Here is a 17,291-nt window from a genome sequence, read left to right on the forward strand (position 1 = left end):
CCCAAAAGCGCATTTGCACCATTCGCTTTAGACCATGCACTTAGATCGTTAAAATAGGGCCCTCGTGAGGTCTTTTCATATGGTGTGACAGCCACAAACAACTCTGAAATTGTACTTTGCTGTTGTTTGCTACTAGACGTAGTGTCATTGGCAGTACTTCCAGTCGACTTTTTAGCAATGCACTCCTCTGTTAAAGTCTCTCCTTCAACTGGAGGTTTGTTGTATTCCCACATGTTGTGGCAAAAATTCTACGACAGCTCTTGCAAATTACCTATTTTTGTTCGGTATCTATCACTTTGAAGCCAAAATAATCCCATACTACTACAGAAGTGTTGTTTTCTTTGGTATTAATTTGCCTAATGATCGCTCTGATTCTGCAGACGCCATGATCCCACTCCACCGCGCTTTCATGTTTGTTTGTTTTATGGTGGCCATTTACGTAGTTGCCTATGACATTGCTGATAGAGAGAATTGAGGTGCACTCTATCGATCTGTCTGTCTGTCGTTTTATTGTTCTATCATTCTATCGCACATCTCTCAGCTGAACGTTCACATCTACAGTGTAAATTTGTCCAATCAGTGTCCACCGTTATGTTTGAACAAAGGATCAATGCTGACGAGCTTTTGTCTTAGAGATGATTAGCATAATGATGAGCTGGCTCTGACCTCACAACTCCTCTGTCTTTTCACAGCTTTGAGATGACCTTGAGTTTGTCTCTGAACTAGAACCTTTAAGATGTCATTTGAATGCGTTTAAACAGAAGCGATAAGAATGGATGGCATATAAATGATGACTGTTTATTGGAAATTTCAAACAGAGTGATTAATGATAAAGGTTATGGTCAACAGGACATGCTTCTTTTAATCTAAAGGTCATCTCATGCTTTTTAAGGAAATTGTGTTGATTTCTACAGCTGCTGGTGAAATTTTTCTCCACCGAAGCCCAATAGGGTGGCATTTCCTTTGAGTCATGGAGAGATCAGAAACGCTACAGTTCTCTGTAATCCTACAATTTGTGCTGGAGCAGTGAAAATGTGTTATTGCTGATACATTTTAAACTTTATCTTCACTGTTATGTACATTTGTCACAGAGCTTTTGCTGTATTCTTCTGCAATCCTATGAGGCTCTTGAAATTTTACAGACCCCTAAATAAGAAATGCTCCTTGCATTCATAAAAAGGTCATGTTATGCAAAAGGTCATTATTTACTTATGTTGTTCCAAACCTGTGTGACTTACTTTCTTCCATGGAGCGCAACAGAGAATTTATTACTATTTTACTAGTCATTTTTGCATTTGAAATGAAAGGGAAATTAAGCATTCAAGCTTCAGACGTACAGAAAAGCACAGTAATGGTAGTCCATAAAACTTGAGCACTATATTCCCTGTCTTCTGAAAATGTTTCAGTAGTTTTGTGTGATGAACAGACAATTTAATAGAAATTTAAGTTCACTAAAAATCTAGACATCCCCCCTCTCATAAATCTGCCTGTTCATATTCGTGGTTTTGAGAGTAACATCATCTGATTTGTGAATGAAATTGTTCTTTTGAGTCAATGAGTCAATTGATCCATTCCACAAAACCTGTTTGAATGATTTGTTTATTAAAACAGACCGATTCAGTTCTCGGGTTCAACGAACTCATGAATAACATTGAAATTAATAACATACAAGTCTGTTCCTCACACATTCAGTATAACTATTATATGACTTTTGAAGACTTTGAATATATGACATATAGGACCACTTTTATGGGTGGGTGAACTATTTCTTTAAATGCGTCTATAAACTGCCAGGAAAATTAGCTAGTTTGAGGGAATTGTCAAGTTTATTTCAAAGGTTTATAGTAGCATGTTTAATGGAGGATTTGAGCTCCAGGCATGGGATTATTTATGAGAGGACACACAAATTATAAATATGTGAAATACATACAGTATACGTACAGCTTGAACTGTGTTCTGTGAAGCCTGACAGTTTAGTAACAACTAAAGACATGCATGTGGTTTGTAAACTTCAGCAAAGTTTACAGAGAATTTCAGAGAAGTTGTGATCATGATCTGAGGAGCACAGTGGCAGCGGTCTTATAGCATATCTGCTTGTTTCTATTTATACGTAGACAACCACTTTTCATGGGTTGCCCGAGACAGAGTGTGTATCAAGCTGACAATTTCATATGCACCGCATCGAGGATATAAATAAAGTCTCTCCTCCTAGGGGCGAGATGACGAGAAACTTTAGAATTCTAATTCGCATGGAAACATCCCAAATTTATGATGCAGTGATGTTATATTCCTTTAACACAGTTAAAAAATTCCCTAAACTAGATAAGCACGCAAATTGCCTGCATCTCAATGTTATTTTTGTTTTGTTTTTTAATTATGTAGATCATGTTTTATTTATTAATTTTTTTAGCACACTAGATTACAACACTCATTAGATCATCCATCATTGGTTCCATTACCAGGTGCTTCTCTTAATGAAAAAAGCTGGTAACAGCAGCCATGTTTTTGTATTTAGATTTCTCAAGTGAATAGTTTGTCTACAAATGAAAATGCAGTCATTTACACACCCTCATGCGGTTTTAAAACCTGTTTGACATGCATATACACTGCTGTTCAAAAGTTTGGGGTTCAATAAGATTTTTTATTTTTTATTTTTTTATTTTTTTTTTACACGCAAAGTCTCTTATGCTCCTCAAAGCTGCATTAATTTGAGCAAAATTTAAATTACCATTTAAAATAACTCTTGTCTTTTTTAATATAAAATGTAACTAATTCAGTGATGAAGCTGAATTTTCAGCATCATTACTCCAGTCCTTCAATGTCTCATGATCCTTCAGAAATCATTCTAATATGCTGATTTTGGTGCTAAAGAAACATTTCTTATTAATGTTGAAAACCGTTGTGCTGCATAATATTTTTGTGGAAACGGTGGTACTTTTTTCAAGGATTCTTTGATGAATAGAAAGTTCAAAAGAACAGCACTGATTTAAAATAAAAATCTTTTGTAAAAATATAAATGTCAATTTTGATCCATTTAATGAATGATTGCTGTATAAATATATATTCTTTTAAACAAATCTTGTTGACCCCAAACTTTTGATCAGTATTGTATATTTTAGCAGAATGTCCATACAGTAGAAGCAGAGAGTGACCAGGGACTGTCAAGCTCTAAAAAGCATCATAAAAGTGGTCTGCAGTTTATGCTGTATATTCCAAGTCTTCTTTGACTTGAACAGACTGATATTTTTTTATTTGCTCTCAATCTCACTGTGTATCTTAAAACTGGCTACTAGATTTCTCCTTTTGAGTTCCAATAATGACAGAAAACGTTTCAGGTTACGTATGTAACCATGGTTTCCTGAGAACAGGGAACGAGACTCTGCGTTTGCAGTAAACGCCTTGGGGAACGTCACATGACCCATGTGTCTGAAAGCAACTATCCAATAACTCCAATCCCTATTGGCCGGCAACAGCCTATGACATAATATGGCTCGACCCGGAAGTATAAAAGGAGCGCCTGGAGAAACGGAAGACATCTATCGTCTTGGGACTGTTCTGCAGGCAGGCAGCCCGAAGCATGGCAAGGAAATGCAGAGTCTCGTTCCCTGTTCTCAGGGAACCATGGTTACATACGTAACCTGAGATGTTCCCTTTCGAAAGGGAACTCTACTCTGCGTTTGCAGTAAACGCCTTGGGGAACTATAGACTCACGGCGCCATGCTTGAGGAGAGTGCATGCCAAAAAATATGGCTGACAACGTCGAGCAGTTTCGAAGGAAACGCTTAGCAACTCACCCTCGGGTCACACCAGGCTGTCAGTGACAGCATTCCCTATGGCCAACAGCCCAAGCTGAGCCCATAAAAGGCCTTCCAGAGAGAGAAGGCCTACCCAGGCCACTACAGGCATCTGGAACCAACTTTTCCGAAGAGAAAGTGGTCCCTTTAAGGGAATGTGGCCAGAGAACCGAAAGGAACCCCGGCCAGTCACTAGAGGGGAACGAAGTCACCCCAGTGCCACCAGGGTGGCCGACCTGGTCTGTCATAGGACAAACAGTTTTGGCCAGCCCTGTCTGAGTACAGAATCTCCATAACACATTCTTCACAGAAGAGAGCAGGTAAGAGTGACTGCAGAAAGGCAGGAGCAACTCAGACCCACGCGTAGAGACGAGCATTCTGGAGAGGGGAACTCAGCTGAGTGCTATAAACCCTCATATTGAGGGGAGTACAATCCACTCATCCTAGGATCTACTCAGTGCTTAATTAACACGCTGAGGAGGCTGTGCGCTATTAAAAACCCTGACCAGGGGAGCACAAACCAGCCTAAGGCTGAAACTTAGGAGGAGGCCTGGTTAGGCCTACCACCATGATCAGCTTAGGGAGCTAAGCACTATTACAAACACAACCCTGAAAGGGAAGTACAAAGCTCACCTAATAGGTAGACCTTGCAATGGGCACATATTCATGGAGGCCGAGAAAGGGCCTACAACATGATAGTAGTTATGTAAAAACAGAAGTCTATACAGAAAGTGGCCTGATTTTAAGGGCCACCCTGAACATCTGTCTTGATGGGGTAGACAGAAAACTTCAGTTGCAGCAAAAGAATCCACAATCCACTGAGCAGTGTACTCAGTAAAAGCACCTTTTACTCTTTAAGCAAGAGGAGTACAACTTAGGCCAACACGTATTAAGGAAAGCCTGGAAGGGCCTATAACCTTAACGGACACGTGGCATCAGCTCGTGGCAGTGTTTAGGCCCTAAGGACGATAAACAACATGACAGAGGAGGTTGGATTTATCACTTGGGCCTCTGGCCAACGAAAGTGTATACAGATAATTCTCAAAGAGAAATACACCCAAACATACTCCAGTGTGTTCAAAAAGGCGGCCCGTAGGCCTAGCAACCTCTAGGACAAACTGCGTAAGTCTCGTGGCCGTTTCTAGGAGCACAAAAGATCCACCCTAGGCTCTAGGTGGCTCTTAGCTCAACTAGAGTAGAAATAAGACTCGGAGGCAAATGTACGTTAAACCGAACCTCAGTAAGGTTACACTACCATACTCGACCTGAGAGGCTAGCTACTCAGAATACTCAGTAAAAGCACCTTGTTACTCTCATAGCGAGAGGAGTACATTACTGAACTCCACATATTGCACCGGAGGCAGAAGTAGGCCTACCTAGTAAACATATGGCATCAGAAAGTGGCTGCCATAACCAGACCACCAAAAAGCCATGTATTACCTTCCTCAGAAGAAATACATAGAGTGCTGCCACCCAACGTGAACAGGCCTGATTAGGGCCTATCCGTCGGGGTGGGGCGTGGCCCTTTTTAGGTGGTTCACCTTACCTGACACAATCCAACGAGCAGCCGCAGACCGCCGAGAGGCGCGTCCCAAACACACAGCAGCTTGCATACACAAGCCAGAGGAGCGCTCGCCGGCGGACGCTATGACGTCAAACACGAACGTCATCGTCATCCACTCGTTCTCGCCAGCCACGGGGAAGTTAGAGAGAGAGAGAATACAATTCTCATACAAACCTCCCAACGAGCTCATCTGCGAGCCCTATGACTGCAGCCACCGCTATGCCTCAGCATAAACAGGGCCGGAATCACCAGGCACAGATGCATACAGCTCTTCTCTCGGGAAGAGTGCCAAACGAGAACGGAGCGTCCCGATAGGGAGACGCTCACAGTAAACAGACAAACACATAGACAGCGCCCTCAAGCACTGTGTATGCGCGCTCCTCTCCAGACAGAAAAACGCCCAGAAAAATGTGTACATCAAGTGTCAAACCCTGGGACAATAAACACACTCTCTTGAACGTTTGTAAGGCATATATAAAAACCCTACTGGAGTCGATATAGTCGCGATCAGACAGAACGGGATCAAAAGACGATAAATGTCTTCTGTTTCTCCAGGCACTCCTTTTATACTTCCGGGTCACGCCATATTACGTCATAGGCTGTCGTTGGCCAATAGGGATTGGAGTTATTGAATAGTTGCTTTCAGACACCTGGGTCACGTGACGTTCCCCAAGGCGTTTACTGCAAACCCAGAGTAGAGTTCCCTTTCGAAAGGGAACCATACAGGTTTAAAACAACATGAATTATTTTGTCTGTAATATTGTTTTATACAAATGTTAATCAATGTCTGCTGTTTTTCAGATTTTTCCCCTAGTTTTGATTAGTGTATGGCTGTGAATGTGCTTTAATCCCTGTGTGTGTGAGAATTCGGTGGCAGCAGAACAGAGGCAAAGTATTAAACAATAATGTGCAGTCTTTTGCCTGAGGGACCAGTGGTGAGACTGTGCCATGAGCGAGAATTTGTGATCTAATTTAGGGGCAGTGAGGCGTTGAGTCTCCTCTCTGCGGACTTTTGGCTCCCTATACCACTCCATTTGCTTTTTTTTTTTTTTTTTTTTTTTTTTTTTTGGCTGACCAGCCCCTTGAAACTTTTCCAGAGCAGTCGACCTAGGGCAGCAGAGCTCTTCTAAAAGAATGGACTTGGCCATTGGCATCTAGAGCAGATGTTTGGTGTTTAAAGTGGCAATTGTTGTATATATGGTGAATGTACATGAATATTCTGACATGGGATGGCTAAGAGATTATACTTAAATGATTCAGTACTTTGAACTTGCTTTATGGTTGACTATCAACCATAGTTGTAAAAAAAAAAAAGAAGAAGAAAAAAAGAAATTGGAAATGCACCATTAAAGGATTAGTCCACTTTCAAATTAAAATTTCCTGATAATTTACTCACCCCCATGTCATCCAAGATGTCCATGTCCTTCTTTCTTCAGTCGAAAAGAAATTAAGGCTTTTGATGAAAACATTCCAGGATTTTTCTCCATATATTGGACTTCACTGGACCCCAAATGGTTGAAGGTCAAAATTACAGTTTCAGTGCAGCTTCAAAGCAATCTACACAATACCAGATGAGAAATAAGAGTATTATCTAGACAATCCATCACTCATTTTCTAAAAAAATAAAAAAAATTATATAACACACTGCCCACCAAAAGTTTGGAAACATGGTGGATATTTTGAGGAATCGAAAATGTAAGTTTTTTTTTTTCTATGTATAAACTATTTATGTAATAAAATATGTTTTCGTAGTTTGTGTTGTCCCTTATCAGTGCAAAATTATCACAAATTAAAAAAAAGGATTCATGCCAATATTGTCCAAAACCCCACTTTTCTAGTTTCCAAACTTTTGGAGGGCAGTGTGTAATTATGTATATAATTATATGTTTTAACCATAAATGCTCATCTTAAACTAGCTCTCTTCTTCTTCTTGAAAAATGAGCGATGGTTTCTCTAGATAAGACCCTTATTCCTCGTCTGGGATCGTGTAGAAAGCTTTGAAGCTGCACTGAAACTGTAATTTTGACCTTCAACAGTTTGGGGTCCATTGAAGTCCACTATATGGAGAAAAATCCTGGAATGTTTTCATCAGTCGACTGAAGTCTTTTTGACTGAAGAAAGAAGGACATGGACATCTTGGATGACATGGGGGGTGAGTAAATTATCAGGAAATTTTAATTTGAAAGTGAACTAATCTTTTAATTACATTGGAAATGCACCGTGATAATGTTATGTTTTTTGTACCATAGTATTCTTTGAAGTAAAGTGGTGTATAATATGGTATATGAATTCCTTCCATCCATCCATCCATCCATCCATCCCAATGCAAATATTCATATACCTATATGGCATCACCAAGTACAACATGTTCCTGGATCAACATCCTGATCCAATCAACCAATCACATTTGAGGGACAAATTTACAGTTTGTCAAGTTTAGGCTAACAACCAGGTGTTTGGTGCTTCTAAGTCTTATTTGGCAAACTCACGGTGACCTATTGATATACATATATAGATATGCTGACTTTATTCAATATATATATATATATATATATATATATATATATATATATATATATATATATATATATATATATATATGAATACAAGGCTGAGAATGATGAAGCTACAACTTTTTAGTTTTATTGCTCAGCCATACTACTGACAAATCTGTGTCTTAGTCATTCTTATTATAAAGATTTATCAAAGTAATATGAGCCAGAAGAACCAGATTTGGCATATCAGAGCAGAAATACCAAAATATTTCCTAGCACGCAGAGCCGATGGAGAGAAGCACATGAAAAGAGCCCAGGGATGGTGTGCAGGGCTTGAGATTCCAGAGACGGGCTGAAAGATTGAAATGTCAGATATGAGTCAGAACCACCAACCACAAAGAGATCAGGGCACTCGCACACGAATGAGAACAGAAGACAGAAATACTATACTTGGAGAGACCCAAATTTCCTCGCCCACACACAGCCCGTTTTGAGTTATATCCTATTTTATTGATGAGCAAAAAAGGACTTTTCGAATCAAAATGTTTTCCACAAGTTGCGTTTTTCAATGTGCAGTGCCTTTGCCCCTGAGCTCAAAGCCCTTTTGAGCACAAAGTTCTGGCTAAAAGCAGGTTTTTTTTTTGTTCTGTTAGCCCAAAAAATATGGCATAATGATCTGTTTAAGGCAGTGCTGACCTTTAAAACTTCACCTCTACAGTAAATGTGACCTCAAGCACTCAAGCAGTTCCTCTGAACTGATTCTTCTGGAAAGGTGAGAAGACAACGATGGTCTTTAAATGTCAATAGTTTTGCTCTTGATCGGATATTTGACTCGCCTTGGCTTGGTGGTTTTTGTGGGATTGTGGATCACATTGCATTTTTATGATTTCTGATTATTTTGATCGCACATATTATGGATTTTATTTGCTTTTTATTCTTTCTATTTTCTTTTAAACACACATACAGACCTAATGGTGCAGATGAACTGCTACACGCTCAATGCAGTCCCTTAAACTCAATTTAACATTTCAGTTGTGCTCAAAAAGACAAATGGTGTCATCTAGTGGTGACCTGGTAGTATAACAGCTTCAACTTACACTAATTCTTCACTGTGTGCATTATTCCACAGCTGAGATCTGCAGAGGAGTTGTTGGTAATTGAAGTCTGACGTGGTGGTTTGCTGTTCCACAGGTCATAACACAGAGGTACAGCCGGTTCTCATGGGTGGCAGAGCTGATCCAGATCTTCATCACCATCAGTGTAACTGTGAGCTTCCTCGTGATGGGCACAGCCATGAAGCACACGAGTGAGTTTCTCATTTTATTTATGCTTTAAATGCTTCATCATGCATGTAACAAAAGAAAAAAAAAGGGAAAACCTAGGGTGCACTCTGCTGGTCATGTTATGCCCATGTATTCATTAGGACACTTTGTCATTTAAGTGTGTGTGTGTGTGTGTAGGCAAAAAGTACACGGATACAATGGACACTTTATTATCCCATGAGGCCATGGGGGAGGATTTGTGAATGGCATTCATACTACACACATTCATACTATATAGAATATACTTTTTTACTGGCCGTGAAGTAATTACTTATTCAAAATAAGTACCTACTCAAGAGCGTATGCGATTTTGGACGCAGCCAAAAGAAAATTATACAGAAAATTATTGAAAAGTGGGTGTTCAATAACACAAAGTTATTTAAGTAATTTTCAAGTAATTGTAAAGACAAACATTAGACCTTTTAATGAAAGATTACAAAGATGATTATGTATTCATTTTAAAATAAGAAACATATATTAATCAGAATATTATGAAAGCAATTAAGGGTCACGTTTATATTGTCTACATTTAATGTTTGTTTATTAATGACTTATTTTTTATATCTTATGTGCAATAAATATATTGAAATGTAATATTGAAAAATAAATAATCTGTGAAACAATTGATCAGTTGCCATGGAGAGTAGCATCATTATAGCTTATTGAATTCTAGTTGTCAGTGTGTCCTACACATGACCACGGCCTCCACTGTAGGTTATGTGTGTCCAGTCCTGTCTTGGACTGCTCTTGGCTCCGTTACACTGTCTGCTGCATCTATCAGCCAGTTTCTGGGCCCAGTCCAGCAGAGCTCTCAGCCGAGGGTGTCAGTGTGAATTATGTCCAACCCATGGCTCACCACGGTATGAATTCAAATAGCCTCTGTAGCACATTACAGTGAGTTGCATGTGACATATTCCATCTGTTAGTGTTGAGCGAGTGTGATCTCACATCTGGTTATTAGTTGCTAGTGTGAAACAGTATTGTGTTAGGAAGAGATTGTATGAAGTTAACTATGAAGCTATGAGCAGGTTAATTGAACAGAATAATTATTCTTAACTTGAATAATGAGATTAAGGTCAAAGAGAGAAATGTAACAATGAACTAAATATTAGCTGGAGTGTCATCAGATATAAAACATCATTGATGCAACTATATTCTTGCAAAGGTGAACTTCAGATGACATATATTAGAAAAAAATAAATACATAAATATTAATAAAAAAACAATACATTATTTATATTATATGTTATGTGTGTGTGTGTGTTCTTGATAGAAGTCTCTTATGCTCACCAATGCTGCATTTTTTCACACACACAAAAAAAAAAAAACTGTAATATGGTGAAACATTATTAAATTATATATAAAATGACTGTTTTCTAATTTATTTAATTTTAAAATGTAGTATATTCCTGTGATGGCAAAGCTGAATTTTGTCACATGATCCTTCAGAAATCATTCTAATATTCTGATTTTGACCAAACTTATGAACAGTTGTGTGTGTGTATATATAATTTATATATATATATATATATATATATATATATATATATATATATATATATATATATATTTATTTATTTATTTTCATATATATTTATGTATATGCGTGTGTATCTGTCAAAGGTTATCCTGTAAAGGGAAACCTAGCTAATTAAGTATTTCATGATTGTCTCCTTACATGTAGCCATCAGATTCCCGCAGTGATAATTTCATGACCCAATGTTATCTTCGGTTTCAGTTGATGGTCTCGTCGGCACACACTGGGCGGAGAATGCGGAATGGATGGCGAGAATCAGCGTGAGGCTATTGCCCCATAGCTCACAGTGGAGGACATTAGCCCAGAGCTTACAGCACTGCAGACGGTAAACTCTGGATTCAGCCCTGGCAGATCATTTCACAGACCATTTCTTTAAGCTTTTACAGCCCGTCACCGCTCACACAGCCAGCATATCCCTTTACTCTGCTAATAAAAAAGGCTTTTGGTGCATTAAAAACACTGGCTTTGATAAATCGCAATAACTCCCAGACTCAACAACCTCTTTGCTTTCCCCTCTTCCAGGTTTTTCAGCAGTTTCATGTCCTTTCTGGCTTTCGGCCTCATTTTTGTCATTTCAGCTTGTGATCCGAAGGTTGGTACTCATTTGAAGCTGATACTTGGAGTTTATACTAATATTATGTGATGATGATCCATGTGTATTAGGTTCAAATATTTCATTTTTGTTTTCTAACTGCAGTACATCTCGTTAAAGGAAGGACGTTCACTGAATAAATGTAACAAATTTATCAAGCAGCCACTTGCATAAACTGCTTAGACTAGTTAGATATCTATTTTTTTATTTTTTTTATTCAAGTCTGGTTATAACTTTTTAAGTCAGTTACATTTAAAAGGTAGATTGATCTAATTTGAATCAGAAAAGTGGAACTGATTAGCCCTAACTAATTACTAGATGGTCAGACTAGTTCTTAAGGCACAGTCTTAACTTGGTGGCTATATTTATCCAACTAGCCCCATTTATCAGTATTATTTATATACTATTATAGAATTTTTTTTTCTTCATATTTTGAATCTGTTTTTATTTTATTTATAAAATAATATATTTTATTTATATTTATATTTTCAGTTTTCATCTTAATATTTAGTCATTTTGATGTGTGCTTTTATTATTTGTATTAGTGTGTGTGTATATTATATATAATATTATTTTTATCTCAATTTTAGTTTCTTTTTAGTATTTCAACTTTTTTTAATATTTAACTTATTTCAGCTAGTTTCATCTACTTGAAGTACTAGAAGAACTTAATAAATAGAATAAAGTTAATAAAAACTATATAGATGTTTAAACTAAAACTAATAGAAATGCTAAAAAATTAACAAAATTACTAAAACTTTTAAACTAAAGTGAAAACAGAAAATATTAAAATAAAATCTAATTCAAAATATTGATAAAACTTTTTAATACTATATCAGTGATATAACACTGATTTTCATTACCAAAAACTAACAGTTTCAGTTTAAAATTTTAGATAATAACAACACTGACTTCAATTACAGTCCTTGGCCTGTACAAGGTTGAAGACCCCTGATAAAGTAACTTTTCCATCCCATTTTCTGTTGCACAGGGATTTGTTGTGATGCTTGACAAAGTGGTCTCCTTCTCCTTAAACACAGAGGTGGGTTTGTTCATCTTCCTCATGCTGAGGACCTCCAGATCTGAGCGTTTTAAGTGAGTACGTTTGAGCATTTGTACATCTGTATGTGCATCCATTCTCCTGTTTCACCACTTTTTCCTGTTTACAGGCATCTGACAGTGCCTCTGGCGGTGAGCGAGAGACTCTTCAGGCTCCACTGGCTGCTGCCCATCTACTTCCTGTTCGCTGTGGCTTATGACATCTTCCAGAGCATCCTAGAGATCACTGAGAACATGTCGCTCGTCCTCCACACCAATTCTTCTCTTGGATGAGAGAGCTGAGAGAGACTGGATATCAGGTGGGGCAAAATGCTGCTGAGATGCCTCAGGAATGAACAGTTATTACCTCACACTGTGCCAGTGAGCCAAACCCAACACACACAACACAGCTCATGTTTTCACTACTATAGATGGTAGTGCATCAATAGCACATACTGATCACAGAACGAGCCTAAGGCCGTGCCACGTCTCACGCAAAAGATTTATAGTTGTTCTTCAGGCAAAACAGCCCCTCATTCACGCATGCTAAGAATATATTTCATATCCCCCCACTTCATTTTAATCCAGTAAATTGCATGTACTCCCAGTGAGTTATGGAAGCATATTTTGATTTTGTCAACAATGCACTGTGATTAAATCTGCAGTCGCACCATCAAACCATAGCAACGTTCCCAGAAAAGCTGTTACTTTTAACAAAGAGATCTTTAAGGAAATCATGGGCTATTATTGTTGTCCAGTAAATAATTTGTGATTTAACGAGCAGGCTGTAGCGCTTTGACAAGGAATAAACCACGAACTGCAGAATAAAATATAGTGATTTGATTTGAGAGGTGTGAGTAGGGTTGGGAATTGAAAATCGATTCCAATTCTGGACGTTAAGGTCAGGAATCAGATGTGTTATAAAATTAAAATTTTGATTCCTCTTAACAATTAATTTGTGTGTCTTTTAATATGACGTTAAACCATTCAAGTGCAAGAACAACTAGCGTGCCATTTTCTGTGCTGTGCACAGAAAGCCACCTCTTGTACTGAATAGTGGATGACACTAAACTCGTACTGAAGTTCTCTTCCACATCTTTTTGCTCTTGAACAGACAAATACACACCAAAATGTCAAAATATCCTCGTAAACACAGTGGCTTATGTGTCAAGTGAACGTAAACAGTTGACAAAAACACATGACAGTATATCCGTGCAGCTCTTAAAGTGAAGGCAGCCTAATATTCCTGCTGTCTCTATAATAACGTTGAACAACAAAAAACACAGAAAATTCACTCTCTTGTTCTTGACTGAATAAAGTTTGTAACTATATTTGTAATGTAAAATAACACTGCACTTTAAAAATAAAATATACATTTGATTGCAGTTTCTATACCTGAATACCTGAAAGTCTTTTGCAGTAAGATTTATAATAAATGTGAATATCCAAGTTTTTTTTTTTTTTTTTTTTACATTATTGGAAACAAAATTAGGAATCGATTAGCAGAATTGGAATCGATAAGCTGAATCGAACGATACCCAACCCTACATAATCTGTTTACATATGTATATGTCACGCCGCTTGAGTTTATTCATTCAGTTTTTAAAATTGTATTTATTGGTATAGTTTAATTTGTTTAATTTAATATTAATATTAAATATTTTGCGTCTAATATTAAAGCATGACTGTTATTAAACTGTCTTATGGGAATAGTTCAACCAAAAACAGTAATTCTGTTGACAAAGAAAAAAAGAAAATGTTTTATATTATATATATATATATATATATATATATATATATATATATATATATATATATATATATATATATATATATATATATATATATATATATATATATATAGCAGCATCACTTCATTTTAAATAGACAAATCAGGAGAATACAGCTGTAATATCAAAATATACTTTATTTTGGACTTCAGATCTGATTCAAATGACAACAGATCAATGCAATGCAAGGGGGAAATTTTGCAACCAAAAACGTTTGACTGGGAAAACAAAGGTCAGGTGTGGGGACATCTGAGAACACGTGGGACTCAGAGAGAGCAAAATTGAGGTCTAAGCTGTACACCCTCAAACCGACCTCCAGTAGTTTGTTGGGGTTTCTTTTTTTTTTTTCTCTTTTTTGCTTATTTCTTTACTTTTTTTTTTTATAGCTACAAAGAAATATGAATTACAAAAGTTTTAAAAGAGTACAAAAAGTCCAGGAGACACAGACGCAGTAAGAATAATGATTAGAAATGACACTGGGGAACTGAAGGTTGCTTTGGGCAGGCAGATGCTGGGGCGGTTAAAGAGAAGAGCAAACACCCTTCTGTTGTCGTAGACTGTAATAAATAGTGTTCAGATGTTTTTTTTTTATCAGTTTTACACAGACCTCAAAATACCACACCCTTGTTTAAAATTCAAGGTTAAACATGTAATGTGCTAAAATATCTTTCTGATGGAGGAAAAAGAGTGATTCAGAGCCTCTATCATGGGACAGACACTCTTCAGGTCTGTGACTACTTTTTTCCCCTCAATGGATGAGGCATTGAAAATTTTAACTGTCTAAACACTGAGAAAAACCAAAAACATTAGTATAGACTGTCCTCATGCATGCAGTTACTGTAAATGAACATCAGCATCTCACATGGTAGTGCAAAAAATCCCAAAATGTCATTTTACTTTCAAAAGCAATTAAATAATGTCATTCAGATGTTTGTTCAATGTTCTGAGCATCAGACTTGCTTTAAGTTTTGGGTTGTCCAATAAAAACATGCTCAATGTAATGTATTTGATGTAAGTTTGTTTTTAAATGCCAAAATTTTACTTGCAAGACATCATGAACAAGTAAATAATTTGTTTATTAAAATTATGTATGAAATAAGTTGTTTAATTCGAAATGCTGTAAACCTAAAGCAAGTCTTTTGTTTTTAAATCGACATGCATGTCAAACGATCCTTGGCTGCTCAAACATCTCGACCTGAGGAACAGAATTCTTTGTTAATTTTAAGGGGAACTGAATATAGTATGGGTGAGTGGATGCATTTCCTGCAGATGTGTGCGTGCCTGTTTTTTATGTTTTGTGGTTAATGTACCTCTCATTTGGGGGGATACGGTACAAGGGGGAATAACAATTACACCATAGCATAAAAACTAAAAGCGAAGAACAAGAAAAAGATTGAGAAGTTTTCTTTTTCCCATGTCCCCACACTGTTGAAATCACAAGACATCCAGTACCAAAAGACTAAATAACTGTACTTGTGTCAAACGGAGGAAAACGTGAGTCCTGGAATCATGCAGCTGTGACGTCAAATCAAATGTGCGAAAGAAAGAGAGGGGGAAGGAAAATAAAATGTTTGATATGTCAGCACACGGAAACTACCAACAAAGATTAAAATCCTTTCGTTTGTTTATTTTGATGAGATTGGTTTTGAAGAACAAATAGTAAAATATCTTCCAAATTTGGTACATACACCAGTCCTCTTGTCTTTCTTCTTCCTCTGCTATATCGTTTTTTTTTTTTTTTTTTCCACCTTACAAAAGTCATTTGAGTGTCTCTGGTTGGAATCACGTCCTCTGCGCTCGGCCTGTGGCGTCAGGGTGCTTGTGTTTGTCTGTAGTGGCTGGCCATGGTTCACTAGGGACTGTAGCAGTTTGAGGGTCAGGGACAGTCATTTTGGCTATGTACACATTCATAGTCGGTCCATGGCTTCCACCAAGCAACGCTATTTCCGCAGATCTAATACACAAACCTACAAAGAAAACAAAAAAATATTAAATAAGTATAGGCATTAACACATCCCTAACCTTTGCTTGCGGCACAGAGGAAGATCGTACTTACAGAGCCGTCCGACGCACTTGCTCCTACTTTGTCTCCTGCTGCATTCCAGCAAACTTCAAAAATGCCCCCTGTCCCTCTGTAGCTATGGACTAAAGCACCAGTCTGTGGAAATGACAAAGACAAAAGAGTTGATGTCGTGCTGTAGTGTTGATTAGTTTGCATCTGATGAATCAGAAAACGTTTAGTCTTACCTGTGTGTTCCAGATGTGGACACACTTGTCGAAAGAACCGCTGGCTAGATGGCGTCCGTCAGGGCTAAAGGCCACGCTGTACACGGGCTCCTGGTGTTTGGTTAGTGTGTGGATGCAGATGCCTCGATCTACGTCCCAAAGCCGAACAGTGGAGTCAAAGGAAGCACTAGAGTTGTCAGAGAATAACACAATCAGTTTGTGTTTATGGTTTTATTTGAAAGCACATTTTTATTAGGGGTGGTGCGTCCCAGAAAATCTGGCCAATACCGCTAAACTATTATTTTAATGTGGTTTTTTTTTTGTTTGTTTTTTTTTAAATGGCTGATGACCAACATTGGAACTCAATTGAAACTCAAATGGAAACATTACATTTTTATACTCTCAGTTGAGTCAAAAGCCTCAGTTTACAAATTATAAATCACTTTAAAACTAGCAACAAAAGAACGCTGAGTTGCTTCACTGAAGCGTATTGTATTATGACCGAGATCGACTAAACAAGTGTATTACTTGGATCTAGGTGATATTCTTAATGCCAATCTTGTATTCATAATCACAAAATCAGTTTGAATTTCCACTGAGGTCCACTGTCTTTGATCTTTTAACAGTTAAGGGGATTTCACATGACAGCGCAAGTCAATGCATTTGTAAGTTGTGTCTTAATAACATCCTTGTTTCAGTCCCTTTCAATATAAAAGTCTTCGCTGTAACCTTCACTGAAGTTGAAATCAGTAACGGACTCTTTCTCAATACCAAATACGGTATGTTATTTATATAAAATTTATTGGAGAATAATATTTAAATAAATAATATTAGCCATTTTAAAAAGTTTGTACAATAGGTAATGAGCACATTTTTCAGGTCAAAAGTAGCGCTCTAGTTACAGTACAGGATTTAAGTTAAATAAAAACAGTT

General features: G+C 37.4%; 2 protein-coding genes across 7 annotated transcripts in view; one reads left to right on the forward strand and one right to left on the reverse strand.

The window, feature by feature from the left end:
- si:ch211-51h4.2 overlaps nucleotides 1–17,291 on the forward strand; it is a 185,566-nt gene that overhangs the window by 154,157 nt on the left and 14,118 nt on the right. For 3 of the 4 annotated variants that reach the window (XM_048172175.1, XM_048172178.1, XM_048172177.1), the window contains exons 14-18: nucleotides 9,045–9,159; nucleotides 10,914–11,037; nucleotides 11,235–11,304; nucleotides 12,296–12,399; nucleotides 12,474–13,734. In XM_048172175.1, coding sequence (XP_048028132.1) covers nucleotides 9,045–9,159; nucleotides 10,914–11,037; nucleotides 11,235–11,304; nucleotides 12,296–12,399; nucleotides 12,474–12,636 — 576 coding nt within the window. In that variant the 3' untranslated portion in view covers nucleotides 12,637–13,734. Of the gene's footprint in view, nucleotides 1–9,044; nucleotides 9,160–10,913; nucleotides 11,038–11,234; nucleotides 11,305–12,295; nucleotides 12,400–12,473; nucleotides 13,735–17,291 lie in introns of those variants that run through there. The other variant, XM_048172176.1, reaches the window with a different exon arrangement.
- The window catches only part of tbl1xr1a (TBL1X/Y related 1a), an 82,376-nt gene continuing 79,336 nt past the window's right edge, over nucleotides 14,252–17,291 (reverse strand). For all 3 annotated transcript variants that reach the window (XM_048172180.1, XM_048172181.1, XM_048172179.1), the window contains 3 exons: nucleotides 16,380–16,545; nucleotides 16,189–16,290; nucleotides 14,252–16,099 (listed from right to left, as the gene is read on the reverse strand). In XM_048172180.1, coding sequence (XP_048028137.1) covers nucleotides 16,073–16,099; nucleotides 16,189–16,290; nucleotides 16,380–16,545 — 295 coding nt within the window. In that variant the 3' untranslated portion in view covers nucleotides 14,252–16,072. The remainder of the gene's footprint in view (nucleotides 16,100–16,188; nucleotides 16,291–16,379; nucleotides 16,546–17,291) is intronic.

Source organism: Megalobrama amblycephala, linkage group LG21 (assembly GCF_018812025.1).
Source record: "Megalobrama amblycephala isolate DHTTF-2021 linkage group LG21, ASM1881202v1, whole genome shotgun sequence".
NCBI classification, from domain to species: domain Eukaryota; kingdom Metazoa; phylum Chordata; class Actinopteri; order Cypriniformes; family Xenocyprididae; genus Megalobrama; species Megalobrama amblycephala.